This window comes from Varanus komodoensis, unplaced genomic scaffold (assembly GCF_004798865.1).
Source record: "Varanus komodoensis strain SLA01 unplaced genomic scaffold, ASM479886v1 scaffold64, whole genome shotgun sequence".
Lineage (NCBI taxonomy): Eukaryota > Metazoa > Chordata > Lepidosauria > Squamata > Varanidae > Varanus > Varanus komodoensis.
The window spans coordinates 1834403-1856732 of NW_025336273.1; the positions used below are offsets into that span (position 1 = coordinate 1834403).

General features: G+C 50.2%; 1 protein-coding gene across 2 annotated transcripts in view; it reads left to right on the top strand.

Annotated features, from left to right (window-relative positions):
• The window catches only part of KIF13B (kinesin family member 13B), a 161069-nt gene that overhangs the window by 51685 nt on the left and 87054 nt on the right, over positions 1–22330 (top strand). The window contains exons 4-10 of one of the 2 annotated variants that reach the window (XM_044450339.1): positions 1225–1285; positions 3026–3118; positions 6374–6554; positions 7928–8015; positions 14630–14764; positions 18998–19110; positions 20155–20266. In XM_044450339.1, coding sequence (XP_044306274.1) covers positions 1225–1285; positions 3026–3118; positions 6374–6554; positions 7928–8015; positions 14630–14764; positions 18998–19110; positions 20155–20266 — 783 coding nt within the window. Of the gene's footprint in view, positions 1–1224; positions 1286–3025; positions 3119–6373; positions 6555–7927; positions 8016–14629; positions 14765–18997; positions 19111–19168; positions 19204–20154; positions 20267–22330 lie in introns of those variants that run through there. The other variant, XM_044450340.1, reaches the window with a different exon arrangement.

The following is a 22330-nucleotide window of genomic DNA, read 5'->3' on the forward strand; positions in this document are numbered from 1 at the left end:
AAGCCCATTATTCCATGTTCTGCGCACTGGCATGACCGAGAAGAGATTCTGCCCCTCCTGCTTTGCCGGTATTTGAAAAATGCTGTCTTGTCTCCTCTCAGTCTTCTTTTCTCAAGACTGTACATGCCCAGTTCTTTCAGCCTTGCCTTGTAAGACTTCTTCAAGATGAGGGAGGCAAACTTCTTTTGGGACCCTGCTTCCTTGGCCACCGAAGGTTGCAATGTTCACGCCTCCGTCCTTAAGGTCTGTGTGCATGTGAACCAGGGGATCCCCTTGGCCTCTAAGGTGGGCTCCTTTGGAGAAGGTCTTCCCCATCACCTGCTCCCAGAGGAGCCCAGAGGGTTGAACCTCAAGGCCCTTTCCACTGAGCCACTGTTCTCTGCTCACTGGGAAGCAAATGGGAAGCAAAGGCAGTGAGTGAGGTGGGCATAAAATCCCAGAATAGGAGAGCTGGAAGGACCAAGAAGGTCACTGGATCCAGCCCCTGCTCCGTGTAGGACACCAGGTTAAAGCACCCCACAGAAGGCTGTCCAGCTGTCTCTCGAATGCCTTCAGTGTGAGAGAGCCCACAACCTTTGGCTCCTTTGCTGTGCTCCTCTAACAGTCAGGAGGGTCTTCCCGATGTCCGGCCGGAACCTGGCTTCCTGTAACTTGACCCTTTTATTCCGGGTCCTGCACTCTGGGATGTCCAAGAAGAGATCCTGACCCTTCTCCGGGTGACGAAGCGTGCTGCCATTTCGCCCCTAGGTCTTCTCTTCCCGAGGCTAAACAAGCCCAGTTGTTCCAGTCTCCCTTCAGAGGGCTTTGTTTCCAGTCCTCCAATCTTCCTTGTCGCCCTCCTCCGAACTTTGTCCTGCCCCGTGAATTCAATTTGCACAAGTTTTCCATTCGCACAAAGCAAGCCTTGATCTCAGCCAAAAGGGAACTGGATGGCTGGAGAACCCAAGCGATCTCAAGTGATGCTCGTTTGCCCATCCCTTGTTTTCAGTGTGCAGACTACAACTCCCATCACGCGGCTGCACTGGCTGGGTGGCCGTGGGGGTTGCTAACCAATGTATCTGGCTGGAGAAGGTGTTCAAAGAGAGCCAGCTGGACATTCATGCGTTGGCAACTCAAGCTCCGCCACTGTTTTGAATATGGCTCGCTCAACTAATTGAATCATTCGCCTAATTGCGTGGCTTGTAAACAGACTTTTATGGGGCGTATCTGGTTTATCTCCTGCAGGTGTTTGCCTACGATCACTGCTTCTGGTCTATGGATGAAGCGATGAAAGAAAAATACGCAGGTAGTGTTGTAAGTCCGAACGGTTCTGGATGGATGGGAGCAGAGAACTGATCTAGCAGGAAATTTGTCAAGAGGGTCGCACTGCTGGCAAAGTTCGTCTGCTGAGATGAGGTTGTCTTCTGCACTGCCAGTACAATTCTGCAGGTGTTACCCCTCCCATGTGGGCTTAATGTGGGCTCACCGTTATTCCTCCCAAACCAGGCTGCTTCGGTCCATCAGAAATCTCCCATTCACCCGCTGCTGAATTTGTGCATGGTCCCCATTCACCCAGGGTAAGCCGCGATCATAAACTCAAATGGGGAGTGGGCAGATGACCTTCAGCAGAGCCAAAAAAGCCCTCCAGGTGGCCTGCCCCCCCCCCCCCCCCCCGCTTAGGAATACCACAGGGAGCCACAGTGGGGAGGGAAACTGATCCTGGCCAATCTTAGCGAGGGCTGAACCAGATTTTGCTGGGTTTCCCTTGTTACTTTGCCATGTCTTTTAGCATGAGTAAGCAGCAGGAAAGGAAAATTAAGTAGACACATTGCTCATTGACTCTCGCAGCCTCGGAAGGCGCTGAATTTTCAGCACAAAAATGAGTCCTTGGTAGAAAGAAACACGGAGCTGTGTCATGTCCAGGCGGACTCCAAATCGAAGAGTGTGAACCTCATGCACTCGGGGAAAACAGAAGGCAATTAGGATGTGGTCATGTGGTTCCCAGCAACCCTGTGGCCCTGACCCTTCCAGATCAAGCTTTTATTTATTTCAAGCTGCTTGAAAATTGCAGCCACCTGATTTTTAAAAGCTACAGCATCTTCTAGCATTTTGAAGACTAGCAAATGTATTTTGCGTAAGCTTTTGTGGACGTGGTCCACTTATTCAGATGTGTTGCTTGTGTTGAAGGGGGCAGCGTCTGCAAACGCTCACAGTCCTTAAGGTGCCACCAGAGTCTTTGATTTTTTTCCTCTTTCTTTTCCTGCAGCAGTTTAGCATGTCACCCCTTTGATATAAACGTCATGCTAGAGATCAGGGTAACGGCACAGGAAAGTTACGGCTTCAGGGTCGTGAGGGACTGACACGGGTCAGCCCAAATTCTGCCCCTCCTCCGCTTATCGGTGCAATCCCTTTTCCACCCTCGTCTACGTATTCTCATAACAATCCAAGCCAGAGAACAGCAGGTACTTCCCCTGAGCCCTCCAGATGTTGGGCTGCAATTCCCATCATTCTTGGCCATCATGACCAGATGTGTCGGAACTAAACTTTTAAAGACCCAGAGCAGTCATGAAGCTCCCTGAGCGACCTTTGGCTGGCAACTCCCTCCCCTTCTAACCTACGTGTTGTGAGGATAAAATCGGGCGACCCTCAGGCAAGCCTTCCTGAGCGTTCACGAAAGAAGAATACAAGAAAACAAAGCTAAATGCTGTGGAAGCTGCAGCCTTTCTTTTGGCTGGAGATTTGGCTTCCAGCCAGATGGCCTTGTTATGATCCAAACATCATGTTGTTCTGGTCCATCCCAAGTTAGTTTAAATGCAGAGAAACTCCAAAGGGAATTGCTGGAGACTTCGGAGCCATTGAGATGAATATCTGATCTGTGGCTTCCACCCTTGAGGGCTTCATTTACTTTGGACAGGCATGAAAGGCGTTCACGGTTTCGTATGGTGTGCCTCGCGGGTGTTTGAAGTCTCGGGGGTCTTATCAAAGGCGATTGGCGACTCCTCCTGCCCCCGTCCCATTAATCTGAAGCTTTTTGTTCTAATTTTAGGCCAAGATGTTGTTTTCAAGTGCCTTGGAGAAAGCATCCTGCAGAATGCTTTTGAAGGCTACAATGCATGTATCTTTGCCTACGGACAGACGGGTAAGCTGAGACAAATTTCTGGCAAGATAAGATGATGCTCTGACGGGCTTGCCCAGCATTTCCCTCTTTTAAGGCGCCTCAGAACAGAATAATTCCTCACACCGCTTTGGAACCACTGTGGGAGGACTGGTTCATCCCTCGCGGCCTCCCCTGTGAGACCAACTCCGATGCCGTTCTCTCCCTGCCTCATCGCCTAGGGAGACCAAGAGCCCTGAAGAACTCAAAAGCGTGCTTACATCGTGCTAGCATTTGGGCGCTTCTTGGATCCCGTAGATTTTAGATCCTTTGTGCCCTTTGCCTTTGCTGGTTCAGTCTTGCCGTCTTTCCAGCCAAGGGGACACATGCCAAAGCCCTTGGAACCGGGCGCAGATCTGGGGGACACTTGGGCGCCACGGGGGCAGGGGGGGAACGGCTCGGCAGCCATGAGCACGTGCAGAGTTGGAGTCCCCCACTGGTAGTTCGTCTGAGGAGCAGCAGCCTCCCGTCTCACATGGGCTGCTCTTTTTAAAAATAAAATTTAAAAATAGTATTCCTGTGTGGACTGGGGATATGCAGGTTGTAGGGAATACAGTGGGTGGTTGTTGTGGGAATAAAAATGGAGTGGAGATCCTTCAGAAGAGGAAGGAAGTTTGGGATGTGAATGCAGTGTAATGATTATTATTATTTAGGGTTGGTCCAGAATGAAGCTGCCAGGGTATTAATGGGGAACGGCAGGTATTCGCGTATAACGCTGGTCCTTTACTGCTTACGCTGGCTGTCAATTGAAGTCCAGGCCCAATTTAAGGTGCTGGTGGTGACCTGCAAAGCCCTAAACAGCTTGGGTCCGGGATACCCGAAGGAGCGCCTCCTTCCCTATATGCCCTCCCACCCCTTGAGATCGGAGGCGGAGGTCCTTCTTCGGGAGCCCTCCTTGAAAGAGATTAAGAGGGTGGTTACTCAGAGGAGGGCCTTCTCTGCGATGGCACCCCAGTTATGGAATGCGTTCCCCAGAGAGGTTCACCTAGCGCCAACCTTTCTTTCTTTTCAGCGCCAGGCAAACACCTTTTCATTCTCCCTTTATTTTAATGTTCAATTGGTTTTAATGTGTTTTATAGTGCATGCTGTGCTATTTTAATTTCTCTTTGTTGTTTGTTGTAAACTGTCCTGAGACGCTTTCTAAAAGCTTCAAGGGAATGAAAATAAATAAATTTCAAATCTAAAAAGCAGGCATGCAAAATCTTGCTCCTTAAAGCACAACTGGTCTTGTAAAGGCGTGCTGAGGGCTCCGTCTTGCTGCAGAATATAAGTCCCTTTGGGCACCATCCAGATGGGTATCCGGGGGAAGGCGGGGGGAGTGTCGAGCTGCGGATTGCCATGGCATGGCAGCTCAGTGTTCTGTTCCGGCTTTCCAGGAGCGAAACCCAAGGTGCCACCTGGATTCCCTCTTGGACAGTGGTGCGTGCCCCCCAGCACCCACTCCAGGGTCGGTCCTGCAACCTCAGAGCCGCACTGCTTTGGAAAGAACCCTGCTGACTTTGAGGGCGGGGGAAGGATGCTCCCAGATTTGAGTCCCTGTTCTGACTTCACCACGCACTCCTAAAGTCGGCACGGTTACTCCAAATTATCCTGTGATCTCTGACGGTGTCTAATAACAGTAGGATTGTGCCCTTGCTGGATCTGTCCAAGGTCTCCCTATTTTAGTGCTCATGGCAAGGATCCTGGTGGGCACAAGGTAGTCTGCCAAAAAGTAGCTGGGGTGCCTCGATGGATTGGGACCTGCCCCTTGCCTTCATTTGGTTTAGTACTTCACAGTCCTTCCAACAGTTTTGCCAAATAGGCTTGTGTTATTACGCCCATCTTATCCGTGGGAGTAGCTTTCTGAGATGACGACCACTGAGAAAATACAAAGGCCAATCAATGGGAAATAAGAATATTTTTTTTTTTATTTATTGCATTTATATACCACCCCAATAGCCCGGAGGGCTCTCTGCGTGGTTTACAAGGCCAAGCACAACAGCAAATGCCAGAATGATGCAAGCTAATATTTCTTAGCTAGTCCCATCCCGTTTTGAGCACTAAGATGTTTTCAGGAAATCCATTGTTTTCCAGAGACAAGCCCTGCTTTGTGGGCATGCAGAAATTCTGCTTTCTGCCAGGAGTGGGTGTCTTTTCCTGGCCCACCGCTCAGCCTCTTAACCATTGCTTCCATCTTCTGGCTGCAGCGCTGTGAAATCGTAGAAAGCGGACAGATAATGTGGGACACCTTTCGGACGGTCTGGCCCCATGTTGTGCAGGTCTTCAGGGGAAATCACGAGCGGGTGCCTGGTTTCCCCTGGAGCCAGAACCAAGCCGGCTTCCCACCCTGTTGCAGCTTAGAGTGGCTGCCATGAGCCTTGGCGAAGGAGGCCGCGGACTTCCCTCCACTCCCCAAAAGCGGCCAGTTGCCATCTGTTCCTGGGGAGGCCGCGCTCCCTGAAGCCCGCAGGCTGTGACTCATTCAGGGGATCAGAAAGCCTAGCTGGGCTTGGAAGGGCAGGCCGGGCTTGGCTGTGCTGGGGGCTGCCACCCAAGCAAATGGGCAAAGAGCCGCCCCCTCGGCTGCGGAAGTTGCCAGCTGTTTTGTCCCACAGGCCTGCGGGTGGGGAGGAACCGGGAGCCTGGAGGAATTTTATTTCTGATCAGAAATCAGGCGAGCATGCCCTCTCTGCAGCTCCACACTGAGGCAACAAAAAAAAAAGCATTTTCACACCTTCGTCAATGGGGGAACATGGACAGTATTGGAAAATACACAGAGAAATGGTCGCCTTTGCTATCTGGAGTGTGCGCTTTCCCAGTATGGGGAAGATCGAAAGTGAGAGCAGGCATGAAAACGAGCCTGTTCTGAGTTCCGTTTGTGCCTCTTGCTGCTCTTCCACAGTGACAAAGCAAAGATGGTTAGAGGGCTGCATTAACATGACTGCCTCGTAACCCCATTCCAGGCCCCCAGATTCAATTAAACTTAACTCAGCTCTTGGAACTGGAGCCAGTTATTCACGCTGTGCAGGGCAGGGAGTCTGGCTCTGATGTCTTGATGCTTATGCAGGGGACATCTTCCTACTGAAACTCTGAATTCAGGGGAACCTCATTTCCTCTTTTGCCCTCTAACTATAGGATGCCTGAACGTGCTTGGGGACACATTTGTAAAGGTGCTTGAAAAGTCCTCGCTTATCTCTGGGAAGCCATCCTTCTTCCTCGCTTCCACCTTCCTCAAAATACAGCCCCATCCTATCTTTGCAGGGTCTGGAAAATCCTACACGATGATGGGCACAGTGGACCAGCCTGGATTGATCCCGCGGCTCTGCAGCACTCTCTTCGAAAGAGCCCAGGAAGAGGAGAGTGAGGAGCAGAGCTTTAAGGTGGAGGTATCGTACATGGAGATTTACAACGAGAAAGTCAGAGATCTTCTGGACCCGAAGGGGTAAGGAGGGATGTGTCAGAGATGGAAAATGCAGGCAGCCCAGCCACGAGCCCCTCGAAGGGAATGGGAGACTGCTTCTCCTCCCGCACTTTCTTCCAGGACGAAAATGACCGTTTTTCGTTCATGGGGAAGAGCTGTAAAGCTTGCATGCCAAAGGTCCCACATTTCATCCCCAGAATCTCTAGGCAGGACTGAGATTCCTGCCCGAGAACCTGCGGAGCTGCTGCTGGGTGGAGCGGTGCTTGGCTCAGTGGTCCGAATGTGATGCTCTGGCAGGAATCTGGCCCCTTGGCCTTGCTGGACTCCTTTCCGGCCCTTAGCTCTGTCCAGAAGGCAAGCTGAGCGGAGATCCAGGCCGCAAGCATTCAGGAATGCTAGCAGGGCCCTTCTTCATGCAGAGTATGCTGGTCTTTACACAAGCGATCAAATCACATGTGTGGAAGCATAACTCTGCTTGCACAGTGGGTGCGCCGGAGGCATGTGGAGTGTGTGCAAGCTGGCCTCACGGACTCGCTCGGACTAGCTTCCCGCCGGACGCCCAGGCAAGCTCTTGATGCAAGGCAAACCCAGGGCAGAGAGAAAGTGGGCCAGAGTCTGGGTAACCAAGCCGAGGAAATCCAGCTGATGCCCACCCCAAACCAGATTCCTTACACATTACTATTCCGAGTAATTCGGGGTGCACCTAAAGGTTGCTGGGGTTCAGGCAATACAATAATGGACCTTTGGCTCGCAAGAGCTCAGCATGGGCCGTTACTGAAGCACAGGATTTGGTTGAAAATTGTCGGGTGGTGTTGCCTGAACCCAGTCACTCTAACAACCCGTGCGTGCACCACTCAAGAACAAACCACGGGTTCTCTTGATGGGTTGTTCTTGGTTAACAAACCGTGGCTTGTGAGTACGGCTGAGTTCAGACTGCAGGATAACATTTCAACAGCAACTCTTGTGTTGCCAGTTTCATCTTTAATCCCCTGGGACCCATGTAACTTCTGCCTTGCATGAACGTGAACTTTAAAAAGTAAGAATTGCCGTTTGCTTCTACTTCTCTGTTAATTTGCCAAGGGCTTTGGCATCCTGACTGCTTTCACCTTTTTGCTAACTTTGCCTTTGTTCGTTTGTTTGGCTGCACATTGCAAATTTGAGTTTCTTCCCACAAGCTGGGTGCTGAAAGGAGTTGCAAATGAGCCTTGACTTGCCCCACGGAGGGTGCAATCGAGCCCCACTTAATGCCTTTTGAGCTCGAGAGGAACGCTTGAATAACGTGCTGAGCTCTTCTGCAGGAAACTAAAGCGACAAGACCTGCTCAGCTTTGGTTGGCTCTCTCCCAGCGCTGGTAAGAAAAATAACACCTTGTTCTATGTCTGTTCCCACGACAGGAGCCGCCAGTCCTTAAAAGTCAGAGAGCACAGCGTCTATGGGCCTTACGTGGACGGACTCTCTAAACTGGCCGTCGCCAGTTACAAGGTAAATGCCGCAGGTGTCGGTGGCTCATTGTCATAATGTCCAGTGGGAGCCTCACCGATTTTTCTGTCTCTGAATCATTTTGCCTTACGTAAGGGAAAATGGGCTCAGTTCACTTGTAGCCCTCCCAAACCTGAGGCTGGAGGCCTCTGACCATTGCTAGTCAGACAGCTTCCCAGCTTTTAGTCTCCCAAGAATAGAAAAGCCTTTCCTAAGGTTTCGTTGCCAACAGTCAGCTTCTAGCCATAACTGGCTGGCATAGTGGCCTTCTCCTTTCCTTTGGCACGTCCCCCCTTTCCTTTGGCCTCACCAACCCTGGAATATGGCCTCCAAGATCTTCTCTAGAACCAAGTTCAGCCCTTCGACTGAAAGAGGTTCTGTTTAATGGGTGAACTGTAGCTTCTCAGCCCAGGGGTGAGGTGTGTGCCTCGGTGCTTCCTTTCACCCCTTTTCTCCTCATACACGTGGCGGTGTTGGCTTCCCAGCCAAAAATCAGGGGCCTCCAACCCATTCTGAGTGCTCGTTAGAAACCAGAATCAGCCTCTGCCTGGCTTGTTTGTGGCCATGCACATTTCTCAGCTGCGATGAGCCTAAAATTCCCTGCACATAGAAAACGAGTTTCTCAGGGAGGAAGGGTTCTAGCAAAGCTTGTCTCAGAAAGTGCTGTGAGCGAGGCATTCCCTCTCAAACTCCCCAGCACTGCTTGTAAGCGTCTTTATTCTACATAGAAGTCACTAAGCATTCACAAGCCTCCCAGCACACCCAAAGAGATGTTGACCCCTCTCTGCCCCCCTTTACCCAAAGCTCTGCTTATGAACCCTTCGGGGCCTGTCTCTGGAAGGTGGGGGGCTGTGAAAACAGGCCCCCCTGCATTCTGCACTCTGAGCCCCTAACTGGTCCAGCATGAGGCTGTGCCAACAGGCCCTCAGGTCCGCGTCTTCAGGAGGCTGGTGTTCTCCATCCGAGAGACCGCCCATTTCCATCTTTCTTCAGACCCGTGGGGGTCCTTGAGCGACTTTCATCCAGAGCAGGCTTGGGCTGGTGCTGAGTACACAAGCGCAGGCCTGTCTGTTACAACAACCGTTCCGTTATCAGAGCTGGAGCTCTGGGCCTCGTCAGGTTCAGCCATCCCCGCATCCTCCGCCGAGTCTGAGCTCTCAGTCCCACCAAAACGGGATGCTTCTGGTGCATACCTGGGAACCTTGCTGGAGTGTGTGCACACAACTGAAAGTCTGGTTTTCTGTGGGGTGTGTGCACGTGCGTGCTTATGCTTGCTTATTTTGTTTATTTATTTAAAACTTTTCTAGGCCGTCTGGTCTCGGGACGCTGTAACAATAAAATAAAATAAAATAAAAATAAAAAAATAAAATAAAATGCAGCATCCTAATCAAATTTCCAATCAACAATAAAGCCCCAATTAAAACAATCAAATCTTAAAACATTGGAAGAATAAAAATGTTCTAGCCTGGTGCCGAAAAGAATGAAGTGACAGCACCAGGCGAACCTCTCTAGGAAGCAGATTCCACAGCCAGGGCGCCCTCGCCGAGAAGGCCCTTCTCCAGGTAGTCACCCCCCTCATCTCCTTCAGGGAGGGCTCCTGGGGAAGGGTGCCTGCCCCAGATCTGAAGGGGGGGCGGGCACATCTGGAAGGAGACGTTGTATGTGTGTGCAGTCCAGTCTTCCCCTGCCTGGTGCCCTCTGGATGCTTTGGACTGAGCCTCCCGGCATTACCAGCTGTCCGCCACGCTGGCTGGGGGAGAGGAGGCCTGAAGCCGAGCACCTGGAGGATGCAGGTTTGGGGATTCCTGCTCGAGCAGTCCTGTGCCTGCAGCCTGGGCTCTCCACTCCGGCCCCGAGGGGACGGCCTGGCTGAGAAGGGCCTGCTGGGCTGGGGGCAGCCTGCTGTGATCCCGGGCAGAGCCCATGCAGGGAGGTTCTGCAGGGGATCCCTGCAGTGCCACTGCCGAGCCATGGCAGTGCCCTTAGCTGCCCCCGGGCCTCCCCTGGCGAGGGGCCTCCTGTAAGCAGAGCTGGCGGTGCCCAGGAGCTGCGCCATGAGGAACCCTCACCCCCGAAGGGGCATAGAGCTAGGGTGGTGGTGTGGTGTAGAGCATGGGACTGGGCGATCCGGGTTCTAGTGGGTGACTCTGGGCCAGTCCCAGACTCTCAGCCCAGCCTACCTCACAGGGTTGTTGTGGTGGGGATAGATGGAGGTGGAACATGATGCAAGCTGCCTTGCGCCCTTTGTAGGAAAAAGGCAGGGGATGAATCGGGAGATAAATAAAATGAATGAATGAATGAATGAGCTGCTCTAGGAGTCCACGTGTCATGGAAGTCTGCGCTGGGGCCCCGTCCATGAAACTTGCTGGGTAACTTGGAAGCTCCCTCCTCCCCGTGTGGATTGTGCAGGTTCAGGAGAGCGAGCAGAGGGAACTTTCTGTTCTGTCACCAGGATACCTTGCGAAAAGATTCTTGGGCAGAGAGTGCAAACCAGCCTTCCTGGGAGGGGGAGGAGGAGGAGGAGGAGGGCATTTTGGAACTGGGGGGGGATGGAGGGGGAGGCAACAGGAAAAGTGAGCAGCCAGTTAGGAAGTATCTGGGCATCTCACTGCCGTCTGGCCCTCAGGCAGTGAAGTCAGGACCTGCCTGAAAGGGAAGGAGGGGACATTTGTGGATTCGGCTCTTTTCACGAGCAGATGCTTTCCCCACCTCTGGAGGAGAATGCCGCTTTGCTTTATGGCGTTTTGCAGCCCAGGAAGCTCCGATAAAAGGACTCTGCTTCTGAAGCCCCTTCTAAGGCCATCAGAGGGGGCAAAGAGGGGAGAGAGGAAAGCCGATGAACAACCCCTGCCTCACAAGGACAAAATGGCGTTTCTCACGAGAGTGAAAAATGGCAGGGTGTAAATGCTGTGTAATCTTCAGCAGCAGCATTTCAAGCGAAGCACATGACAATCACAATCGTTTGAGAGCTGCACCCCCCACGCCCCCACCCCCGTCCTCCCTCCATCTACCAGCCCTAAAAAGATTAAGGATACGATATGGTAGGTTTGATGACCATTATTCCTGTCGTTAAAAAAGCCAAGTTGCAGAACTGGTTCAGCAAGTGAATGCGCTTGGTCTGTTTGCTAAAGGTTAGCTATGGTCTTAAGTGCCTAAAAATAGTTTGCCTCTGGAATCAGGCGACTGGGGCCCTGGTCACACCCCCACCATTATTAGACAAGAGTTTAATGTTTAAGAATTTAACACACCAAAGCAAACAAAGCCCCACCAAAACCAGGAAGCAAGGAAGCATCTTGCATCGGTGTGACCTACGCAGGTCTCTCTGTGCCAGCCTTCCCCCAGCTTGGCATGCTCCAAATGGACTACAAGTTCCATCAGTGTGATCTCCTGCGAATGCCGCCTAAGTGCGCTTTGAGAACGTAAGAACATGAGAAATGGCATGCTGGAGCAGCCCAAGGGTCCGTCCAGCTCACGGTGGCAAACCCAGTGGATCCCTCGAGGAATATGGGAACAAGAAACAGAGAAACGGAGCGAGTCAGAAGGGGCCTCCTGGGCCATCTAGTCTGACCCCCGGCTCCAGCTGGCTCCGCTCATGACAGGCCCACCATGAGTTCTGCTGGCCCGAGCTGCTCAGCAACCGGTGTACACAGGCATGTCTCCTCTGATAATGGAGGTGGCACATGGCCAGCAGGTCTAGTAGCCCTTGATTGCCTTCTCCTCTGGGAGCTCCTTCAATCCATTTTTAAAGTAATCCAAACTGATGTCCTTCGCTACTTCCTGCGGCAGAGAATTCCAAAGCTGAACTATATGCTGTGTGAAGAAGCTTTTCCTTTTATCTGTCACGAATGTCCCACCCCTCAGCTTCATGGGCTGACCCCTTCGGGTTCCTGTATTATGGGATGGGGAGATGACCCCTCTCTGCTTTCTCCACACACTGCTTTGCCCCTGCTTCTCGTTCCCTTCTCCGGAGCATGCTTCGGAGCAGTGCTAAAAATGAAGAAGTGGGTGTCTTGGAACATACGCAGACTGCTGTTCTCTCGCTTTTGAGAAGCGTATCAGGTCACGTAGCGTTATTCCAGGTTGGTTGTGCCAGATTGCATTTCTCTTTAGAAATCAAGCGCTAAGCAAAACACAACAGGCCTTGGAGATGTTAGAACTTATCTTTAGAATCAAAGCTTGTTTTAACTGTGAGCACACAGTGTGGCTAACATGTTTTCTTTGCTGTGAAGCAATATTTTGTTTGGCCGGCCAGCGTGGCAGGATAGCAGAAAGAATCTGTGGCTGCCCCAGTCCGCCCAGACACAGGCAAGGCCAGATCAAGGGAAAATGTCAACATGGCAGCCCTTGCATGGGGCAGACCATGCGTTCCACACTCCCCTAAAATGGCAGCCCCCTACCTCTCCGGAAGAAGGGCTAAAGCCTCTTGAGGGGGGCAATGTTTAGCAGGACCTTTGCCAACGTGGCATGTGCGAGCTGTGTTAGATTATAGCCGGCATTATCTACCCCACTGCTGACGTACAGCGGACTTCGTATACACGATTGTCTTAGATTCATATAGTCACAGAATAGCAGAGCTGGAAGGGGCCATGAAGGCCATCTAGTCCAAACCCCTGCTGTTGCAGGACACCACGTCACACCATCCCTCTCAGAGGGCTGCCCAGTTTCTTTCTGAATGTCTCCAATATGAAAGAGCCCACCACCTCTCCAGGCAGCTGGTTCCACTGCTGTATTGCTCTGATAGGAAGCTTTTCCTGATGTCCAGCCTGAATCTGGGTTGTCGCAGCTTGACTTGATTATTCTGTTTCCTATACTCTGGCATCAGCAAGGTCTTGGCCTTCCTCTTTGGGACAGCCTTTGAGGTGCTTATGGAGGGATATCATGTCCTCCTCAGTCTTCTCTTCCCAAGGCTGAACAGGCCCAGTTCTCTCAGTCCCTCCTCACAGGGCAGCATTTCCAAACCCTGGATCATTTTTGTTGCCCTTGTGTAATCGTCAACCTTCCTGTCATGCTGAGGCTGAGCAGAGTGTTTTGGAAGAGGCGACATCTGGCCCAGGGGCTTCCTTGCTGAATCCCAGGGGGCCCAATCCTGTGCATGCTTAGACAGAAGATATCCTGCAAGTCATGCACAAGCACCCCACCCCCCCGGAAATCTTCTGTAGAAATCTTCTTTTCTGTCCACACATGCAAGGGATTCAGTTCGTGGCCTCTGTGCTTTGTGCTGTGTGGCCTCCCAGAATACAGGATTAATCCCTGAGGAGTCATTTTCTTTTTCTGCATCTTCCTCCATCTCCATTCTGAGGAAACACCAACTTGGTTTGCTTAATTTGGATTGCTCTGCATGGCACTTCGAAGAAATTGCATTTTTGAGAAGCGGAGTATAAATTAAAATAAAACGGGTAATGGAAATCGGCTGTAAGAGAGTCAAGGGACAGTTGAGAGCAAAGTTCTCCGAGTGGCCTCATGATCCTCCAAGAGTTGCTCCAGCAGGTGTTCCTCAGGTGCAGGAAGGTGTTTTGGCTGCGTTCGGTCTTTGTGGGAGAAGAAAATGCCGCTTGTATTTTCTTCCCCTTCCGCACTTTCCTGGGTCCGTTTATGGTGCTCCATTTTCCCAGAGCTACATTTTCATTTTGGTCCATTCTAGGGACAGGGACCTGCCTGGTCTGGCAAAACAAAACGCTGAATTATTTTCAAAGCAAAAAAATAACGGTGATTGTGCTATGGGTGGTATCCTTTTTAAACCCTCCGGCACGCCCTGACCCATCAGCTCAAGGCCATGCAGGAGAGGGGCTGCGGGGGTGCCGATGGATCGTGTGGCTGAAAAACCACCACGAGAAGCCCTTCTTTTTTTTTTTTTTTCCAAATTTTATTATTTTCCCTACAATCTAACATGTAAAACAACCATTATTTATTTATTTTTCGATTTATATCCTGCCTTTTTCCTACAAAGGGCTCAAGGCAGCTTACATCATTCTCCTCCTTCATCTCATCCCCACAACAACAACCCTGTGAGGTAGGTTGGGCTGAGAGTCTGTGACTGGCCCAAAGTCATCCGGTTGGCTCCATGGCTGAGCGGGGACTAGAACCCGGATTGTCTGAGTCCCGATCCCATGCTCTTAACCACTACACCACACAGTTTTTTAAGACATCGGACATACTGGGTTGACATCTTACTCTTTTTAACAATCAATAACCATATTCAATTCTACATATAGTCCTGTTTCTCTAACCAATAATAAAAAGAGTTCCAAGTTTGATAGCAGTATGTATCCTCCTCCTCCTTCAAAGACAAAGTCAATCTGTCAATTTTCGCACAATCCAAAATCTTTTTAAAAATCAGCTCTTCAGTAGGTGGCTCTCCACATCTTCAGTGTTGGGCAAATGCAGTCCTCGCCACGGTAATTACACGTAAAATCAAATATATAGTTTATTTATCAAAGTCATCAGGAATAATGCCTAATAGAAAAACTTCAGGTTTAAATGTTAAAGGTTTTTGTAGCCTTTCCTCAAGCCATCTGTGTATTTTAACCCAGTGGTTTTTTTTGCCTTAACACAAGTCCCACGGGAAGCCCTTCCTCATACGTGTTCCATCTCTGCTTTCTATTATTCCTTTTACTTAGGACATCGAGTCCTTGATGTCTGAAGGCAACAAATCTCGAACCGTGGCTGCAACCAACATGAACGAAGAGAGCAGTCGGTCCCACGCCGTTTTCAAGATCATCCTCACACACACATTGTGTGACGTGAAGTCAGGGGTGAGTTCTGGAATTCTGCAGCCTGGAGTGGGGGAGAATCCCCTGATGTGTGATACTGTCATCTACTCAGTAGGTTTCACTCCTAGTTTACTGCTAGAGTTACCCTTCCCACAGTAAGGCCTGCGCAGCCAGCGGTAGTTTGTTGTTAGAACAGATCTAGCTACTCCTTGGTCCTGCAGAATAGCCGTCTCCAACCTGGTATGCTCCCGATTATAGTACAGCTTTCATCCACCCAACCTGCATAGCTGTTGCAGTTCGGAGAAAGCTGCAGTGAAAGTGGCTGGGGAAATGCCATTCGTGTTGCTTGGAACCTGTGTTAGGAGATCTTTATTAAGCTGGGTTTATCCCGCCTTTCAGACCTACTTGGTTCTCCGAGGCAACCAGCAATCATCAAATACAAGGAAGCTTTTTAATAACATGCAAACCCAAGCTGCAAATGAACAGAACACAAACCTCCCAATAAATAGGGTTATTCCATTTGCTTAACAAGCAAACAAAAAATCTAAAATGTGTCCAAAAAAAGAAAATAAAAATACAAAACTGGGCAGTCATAAAAAATGAGTGAGCAGAACATGTAACATAAAACTGCAGTCTAACAACCTCAGCAGTAATAATAACAAGATGCTGTTCCCAGAAAAAAGCCATCAAGCAGTCTTGAAGCTTAAAGCTGGAATGGTAGGATGCTTCTAATTTATTGCTTAGATTTCATTTCTGCACTACCCAAGAATCAAAACTCTCTGGACAGTCAGACAGATTGCAGAAGAAAAATGCCATATGAAAACTTCTAATGTACAAAATGTTAAAAACAATTTAAGGCAGCTAGAACAGAACCTGCTGAAACAACTGATATTAAAGATCCCACCATAAACCATTGAACCTCTGGGAATAGAAGACAGTCTTAACTTGGAGCTGAAATTATGACGTTGTGCAATGCATACTGGACCTTCGACGGAGAACTGGGAGAGCTACCATTCAAAAGAACCTTTCCCGTGTTGCCGCACTCGGAACCTTCCCTTGAGTAGGTTCACCCTGCGACAGGCCCTCCGTCAGGCCCTGTGGTCCCAAGCCATTTAAGGCTTCCTGGGTCAAAACCAGCACCTTAAACCGGGCTTGGAAAGTTACAGGCCCCCAGTGCAAGTGGGCCAGAATGGCTCTTATTCTGGTCTGCTGTGTTTGCGCAAGCTGCGGCTTCTCAGCCATCCTCAAAGGTAGCTCCGCAAAGACATGTTGCATTAATCTAATGTGCCTAGATGGTTATATCAGACATTTTGTCTGCCCAAAGAATCCTGCAAGATCAGGAGCTGCCCTGCCAGGCAGACCTCCGGCACCGTAGATGCATTTAGCCCGTCACTTTTGGAGCAGAAGAGCGAATAAGTGGTCGGAATGAGAGGTCACCCCCTTTTTCTGTCACAGCAAAAATACCCAAGAGCCAGGGACTCATTTAGGCGTGGCCACTGAGACCGTCCTAGTCCAGCTCCCATCACAGGCATTGGACATGCAGCCTTTTATTATTAATAATTTTTCCGATCCCAGTAGTTTTATTGTCAATGGCTCCAGCTTGTTTCCGAACTGGTTCAACCTTGCCCATGTGAAAGCTTGTATATTATCTTCCCTCATGCCGTGAGCAGCTTAGAGAGCTTAAGCGGTGTAGAAATAATGATTGAATGAACGATGGAACCAAATCCCCGCTCAGTGCCGGAAACCTGGAGTTGGATGACTAAAACGGGCTTGGGTAGTCCCAGCAGATGGTTGAGCGGCATCTGCTTAAGACCTTCTGTGAGGGAGGGAGGGAGCTCTGGAACTTTAAAGAGCACCAGGTTTATCGTGGCACAGGACTTCCTAAGCCAGAGGTATAAGCTTTTCATTGGCATAAGATTTGTAAGAGGGGGCAGAGACGGGGACCCTTCCCCCCTTGACTTTTCTCCGTCTGCCTCCCTCACATACTTCTTTTCTCTCACACTTTCCCTCAAGTAACCATTTTATTCCTTTTACAAAGGAAAAAGACAGTTATTCATGACTGGTCAAGCACACAGAATCATAGAATTGGAGAAGAGGGGAGTTGGAAGGGGCAGGAGGGCCACCAGGTCCAACCCCTGCTCAGCACAGGACTCCAGGTTAAGCCATCCCTCTCAGATGGCTCAAATTGCATCTTGGATGCCTGAAGTGTGGGAGAGCCCACCATCTCCCTAGGTCTTGGGTTCCACGGTCATGGTGCTCTCACCTTTAATCCTGTTGAAGGAACAGGAATATAAAGCGTGTCCGTCATGCTAATTGAATTTGTAGCCACTTTTCTAGAGACTGACATTTTAATTTGAGGGACTTTCTCCTGTATTTCCGAAGAAAGGTGTTAGGAACAAGATCAAACAAGAACAAGATTTTTAATTCAATGTTTATATTTTTGATTTATATTATAATTATTTTAACTTGCTGTTGTAAGCCGCCCCGAGGCTTCGGCAAATGGGGCGGCATAAAAACGTTTTAATAAATACAATAAATAAAATAAAACAGGCCCACACTAGGTGTTTGGATTCCTAGAGAAAGGACACCAGAAAAACGACACTTTCTGCAGAAACCAGGGGCTTGTTTGCGGTGCCGTCCATCTGGGCTGAAAAGGTTGCAGGTGTTGTGTGCTGTTTTACACGCAGACAGTTTTACACCAATCAGAATTCACCCAAAATCCTGGACTGAGTGTGATGGGGTAGGAAGGACTGCACAGCCTTTCTAGTAGCACTTGGCAAACTCCCTGCACACTTGGGAAACCCTGAGACTGTGTCTGCATAGCTTAGATTCCGCAGGTCTCTGCAGATGAGTTGTTTCATCTCCTCCCACACAGGGGAAATACAATGTGGAGCCCGTCACACATGGATCTTGCCCTGAAGTCTGAAAGCCTTTTGTGGAATGTGGGACTTGTTCTGCCATGGTCATTTCCGTGTATTCATTTGTCTTGTATCTGCAGATGTTGAAATGACCCCCATCAGTAAAAAGCTAAAATAAAGTTGTGTAAATTGGTCCTAATGAAGCCACACGCTCGGCTTTAATTTTAAATTGATTATCTGGAAAATGAGATATCTTCCTCCAGAAAAGTTAGTCACCAAAACACATTTTCTACAAATAGGATTTGATCCCTGAGCTCTCGGTCACAGCTGAAGTAAAGCCAAAATATGCATGATAAACTCTCAGAAATGTTGTCTCTTGTTAGCCTTGCTTCTGTTTCCTGTAATGCTTTTATCTCTCCAAAAATGTAGACTTAAGTGTTTTCAAGTTGGCATATGCCCTAGAATCATAGAATAGTAGGGTTGGAAGGGGCCATGAAAGCCATCTAGTCCAACCCCCTGCTGGTGCAGGACACCACATCACACCATCCCACTCAGAGGGCCGTCCAGTTTTGCCTTGAAAGTCTCCAGTGTGGGGGAGCCCACCACCTCTCCAGGCAGCTGGTTCCACGGCCATATTGCTCTGACAAAGAGGAGGTTCTTCCTGTGTCTAGCCTCTGCCTGGTGCACTGTAGTTTAAGTTCGTTGTTCCATGTCCTACAATCTGAGATGAGTAAGAATAGGTCTTTTACTTCTCTGTGACAGCCTTTGAGGGACTTGTAACATAGAAACAGCACGAGTCAGAAGGGGTCTCCCAGGCCATCTAGTCTGACCCCTGGCTCCAGCCGGCTCCACTCACGACATGCCCACCATGTACATGTCCAGCCTGTCCTTGAACACCCTCACCGATGGGGCCTCAACCACCTCCCGAGGAAGCCCATTCCACACCCTCGGGGTCCTGACTGTCAAGAAGTGCTTCCCGGCATCCAAATGGAACCTTGGCTCCCTGAGCTTTGCTCCGTGGGAGCACGTCCTGCCTTCCTCTGCAGGGGAGAACAGTTCTCTACCCACCTCCGTGTGACACCCCCTCACATACCTGGATGTCGCCGTCATGGAGTGCCATCATGTCATAGTTGTCTTTCCTCAAGCCAGTTCTTTCAGCCTCTCGTCATAAGGCTTAGTTTCCAAGCCCTCCTCATCTTTGTTGAACTTTCTCCAGCTTTTCAGCATCCTTTCTAAACCAGGGTGCCCAAAACTGAACGCTGTATTCCAGGAGAGATCATCCAGTCATAAGGAACCGTGGCAAGCTAGCATTATTGAAGCTATAATTTTACTTCTCCTTCCCAAAGGGTGGGCTGCATCTGCATGACTCATTAGACGTGAGCCGTTGGTAGCCTGACATCTGCCTTTCCTTCCACAGACATCTGGCGAGAAGGTGGGCAAACTGAGCCTGGTTGATTTAGCCGGCAGTGAAAGAGCCACCAAGACGGGAGCGGCAGGAGACAGGCTGAAGGAAGGCAGCAACATCAACAAGTAAAGCTCTGTTAATGAGGAACTCTGTGGTTTAGAATGTTGAATAGCGGCACAGGCACACGTGTCCCCTCCTGTTCGTTCATGAGAAAGACAGTGAGCGACATCATTCAAATGTCATTTTAATTGTTGATAGTATTTACTCATTTTATTCTTTGGCCAGGGCGACTTAATTTTTACTGTTAATTTATATTAATTTAAGTAAGTTTATTTATGGATGTGAACCGCCCCGAGGCTTCGGCAAATGGGGCGGCATAGAAGTCTCCTAAGGAAGGAAGGAAGGAAGGAAGGAAGGAAGGAAGGAAGGAGGGAGGGAGGGAAGGGAAGGGAAGGGAAGGGAAGGGAAGGGAGGAAGAGAAAGAGAAAGAGAGAAAGAGAGAAAGAGAGAAAGAAAGAAAAGAAAGAAAGAAGCAGAGCTGATATTTCAGTTCTCGTGAGAGGGGAATCGACTAGAGAAAAGGCTTATCTTGATTTCTCCACGTTCTCCCCTTCTATGGTTCCATTCCCTTTGACTTGTTAATTTCCTTTTACTCCCCTTGGAATAAAAATGAGCAACCCTCATATTTTGCTGTTATCACCTCATCAAGAACTAATGGTAATACGTTTAAAGCTACACACCAAGAGGGGTTTTGGGGTTAAATTCCCTATATGTTCATTTTGGTGCGATCGCTGTTTAGGACTGGGTGATTTCACCCCTAAATACAAGATACTGTCTGCATGGCTGGGCTCCGGAATGAAGCTACGGTGCTACCAGTGTGTGGTCATTAAGAGCGCTGGGATCAGGGCCTAGTCCCCGCTCAGCCAGGTGGCCTGTCAGCTGTCTTTGGGTGCGTCGCTGACTCTCATCCTGACCTACCTGCCAGGGTTGTTGTTGCGGGGATAACATGGAGAGCAGGAGAACTTTGTGAGCTGCTTTGGATTCTTTGCCAGGGGAAGGACAGCGGATATAAATGCAATGCAATATAGTCGTAGCATCGACAATACGAACCAGAGCAGCACTTCTCCGCTTGCTGATGCCTGACGCTGTACCATTTCTCTCCCCTGCAGGTCCCTCACCACTCTCGGATTGGTCATTTCCGCCCTCGCAGACCAAGCTGCTGGCAAAAATAAGAATAAATTTGTTCCGTATCGGGACTCCGTGCTCACCTGGCTACTCAAAGTAAGTCCACAGTCTTTCGCTGTTTCAGACCAGAGCATGAGAACTGCCCACCTTGATCGGCCGTGGCCTGAGCCTTCTTGGTGTTCCGTGTCCACACTTGCCAGGGCAGCAGGTGCCGTTACCTGTAACAGGTCTGTTTGGGGAGGTGTAAAAGAGCGGCTGCAGAAGCGCAGCCACAGCAAACGGCAGCAGAAGAATTATAATCATTGCAAATATGACTGTTGCCGCTCACATGGGAAGCGCTTCTCCGGGATTTATTTATTTATTTATTTATAAATTAAAACATTTTTATGCCGCCCCATTCGCCGAAGCCTCGGGGCGGCTTACAACATTAAGTTAAAAAATATACAAACATTAAATTATAACATTAAATTAAAATGTTTGTAAAATACAAACATTAAGTTCAAATGTAAAAAATAACAATATAAAATATAAAATAAGTCGCCCTGGCCAGATAAAATCCAATAATGCACTCCTCTGCTTCTCAAAAGATCTGCTGGTCTCCTGCATCCCCTTTTTGTGGATTTCCACTCTGGTTACTTCCTAAACAGTGGCAGGCTGGCTTTTGCGACCCGTCCAACCCCAGGCTCCTTTCTCATGAGTTCTTGACCTCGCCTAGCCCGCGTTTACCTAGTGTCATGGCTGACTTGGGAGATTTTGGCTAAGATGATAAGCCCTTTTGCCTCCACTCAGCGGGGGAAGGTCATCGTGTGCGTGTGCCCATCGCAGGTCAAAGGGAAGGGTTGGAGGAGGTCACGCAATCTTTCTCCTGAAAAATGCAGCAGGAGGAGGATCGCTTGGCGCTTGGAAAGGAAGCTGCGTGCAGCGGCAGAAAGTGGCCGCTCTTTGGAGGAACTGAAACAGAACGTTGGCAAGAAGGCTGAAGAATCACCCCCTCGTTCACTCTTGGCTGCTTCTACATCACGGGCCTGAGTGTGTCATTTCTAACTTAAAACGATCAGTTTTGAAGAGGATTGTTAATTCATCCTCGTCAACTCAATGGCTGTTTTGACCTAACCATTTTAAGTTGATTCTAATCATGTCCAGTCATTACATTACCTGTGAGCTGTGCTCATATTTTGTATGTCTGTCTTTCTGCCCTCCCTATATGAGAGAAGCTAGTGTCAGACTTTCATTTTAATTCAAGTTATTTGGGTGGCTTCTGTCTCTGCTTCCCCCAGGCAGGCAGGCAGGCAGGCAAGGACTGCCGAAAAGTCCCAGACCTTCTCTCTTCTCTCCCGCTCCTAGTATTACGGCTGCTGCGGGGGAGTTTGGAGGCAGGGCCCCCACTGCGGCCACACAAGCCAGATGCCCAGTGCCGGCCCTTCTTGCCTCGCAGAATTCCGTCCCCCCTGCAGCCCACCAGGCAGCTGTGCGGAGCCCCGTTCGGCGGGGAAAGCAGGTGCCAGCTTCTCCATGCATCCCCCTGCAGAAAGGCGGGTTGGATGTGCGGTGAAGCGAGCCACTCCAGGATCGCTTCCCCTTCTTCCGTGCAGGATTGTGCTCACCTCCGTCCTGCAAGGGGGTATTTGGCGGGCTGCGAGGAGCACAGTGCCGCAGGGAGGCAGGGCATGAGCTCTTCGCCCCCCTCGCTTCCTTGCGTAATCACCGGGCTCACCGTTTCTGGCCGTGGCAGGTGAGCTGGGCAGCCCTCCGACCCTTGGAGTCTCCAGCACTGCAAGGTGGCAAACGGCCTCTGAGTTTGGAGGCGTCTTCTTCGCTCGGATGGCTTATGCGTCAAGGTCTGGGGCCAGAACCAGAGGGACGAGGCAGAGGCCCCGGGACAGGGTCCAAACACAAGGCTTAATAGCAGAGTCCAAGTGCCGGCAACCGAGCAGGGCAGGGCCACATCGGGGCAGGGGACAGGGCAGGCAAGCGCCAGGCACAAGGGCAAGCGGGGACCTGCGGTGCTGAGGCAGCGGGGCAAGGCAGGAGAGGCAGCAGGATGCTGGAGGCAGGGCCAGGCGGGCTGCGGGCACTACGGCAAAGAGGAGGACCCGCGTTGCCGAGGCCACTTCCGAAGGGGAGAGCTGGCTCTCGCATAGCTCACCCCCCAGCTGAGGG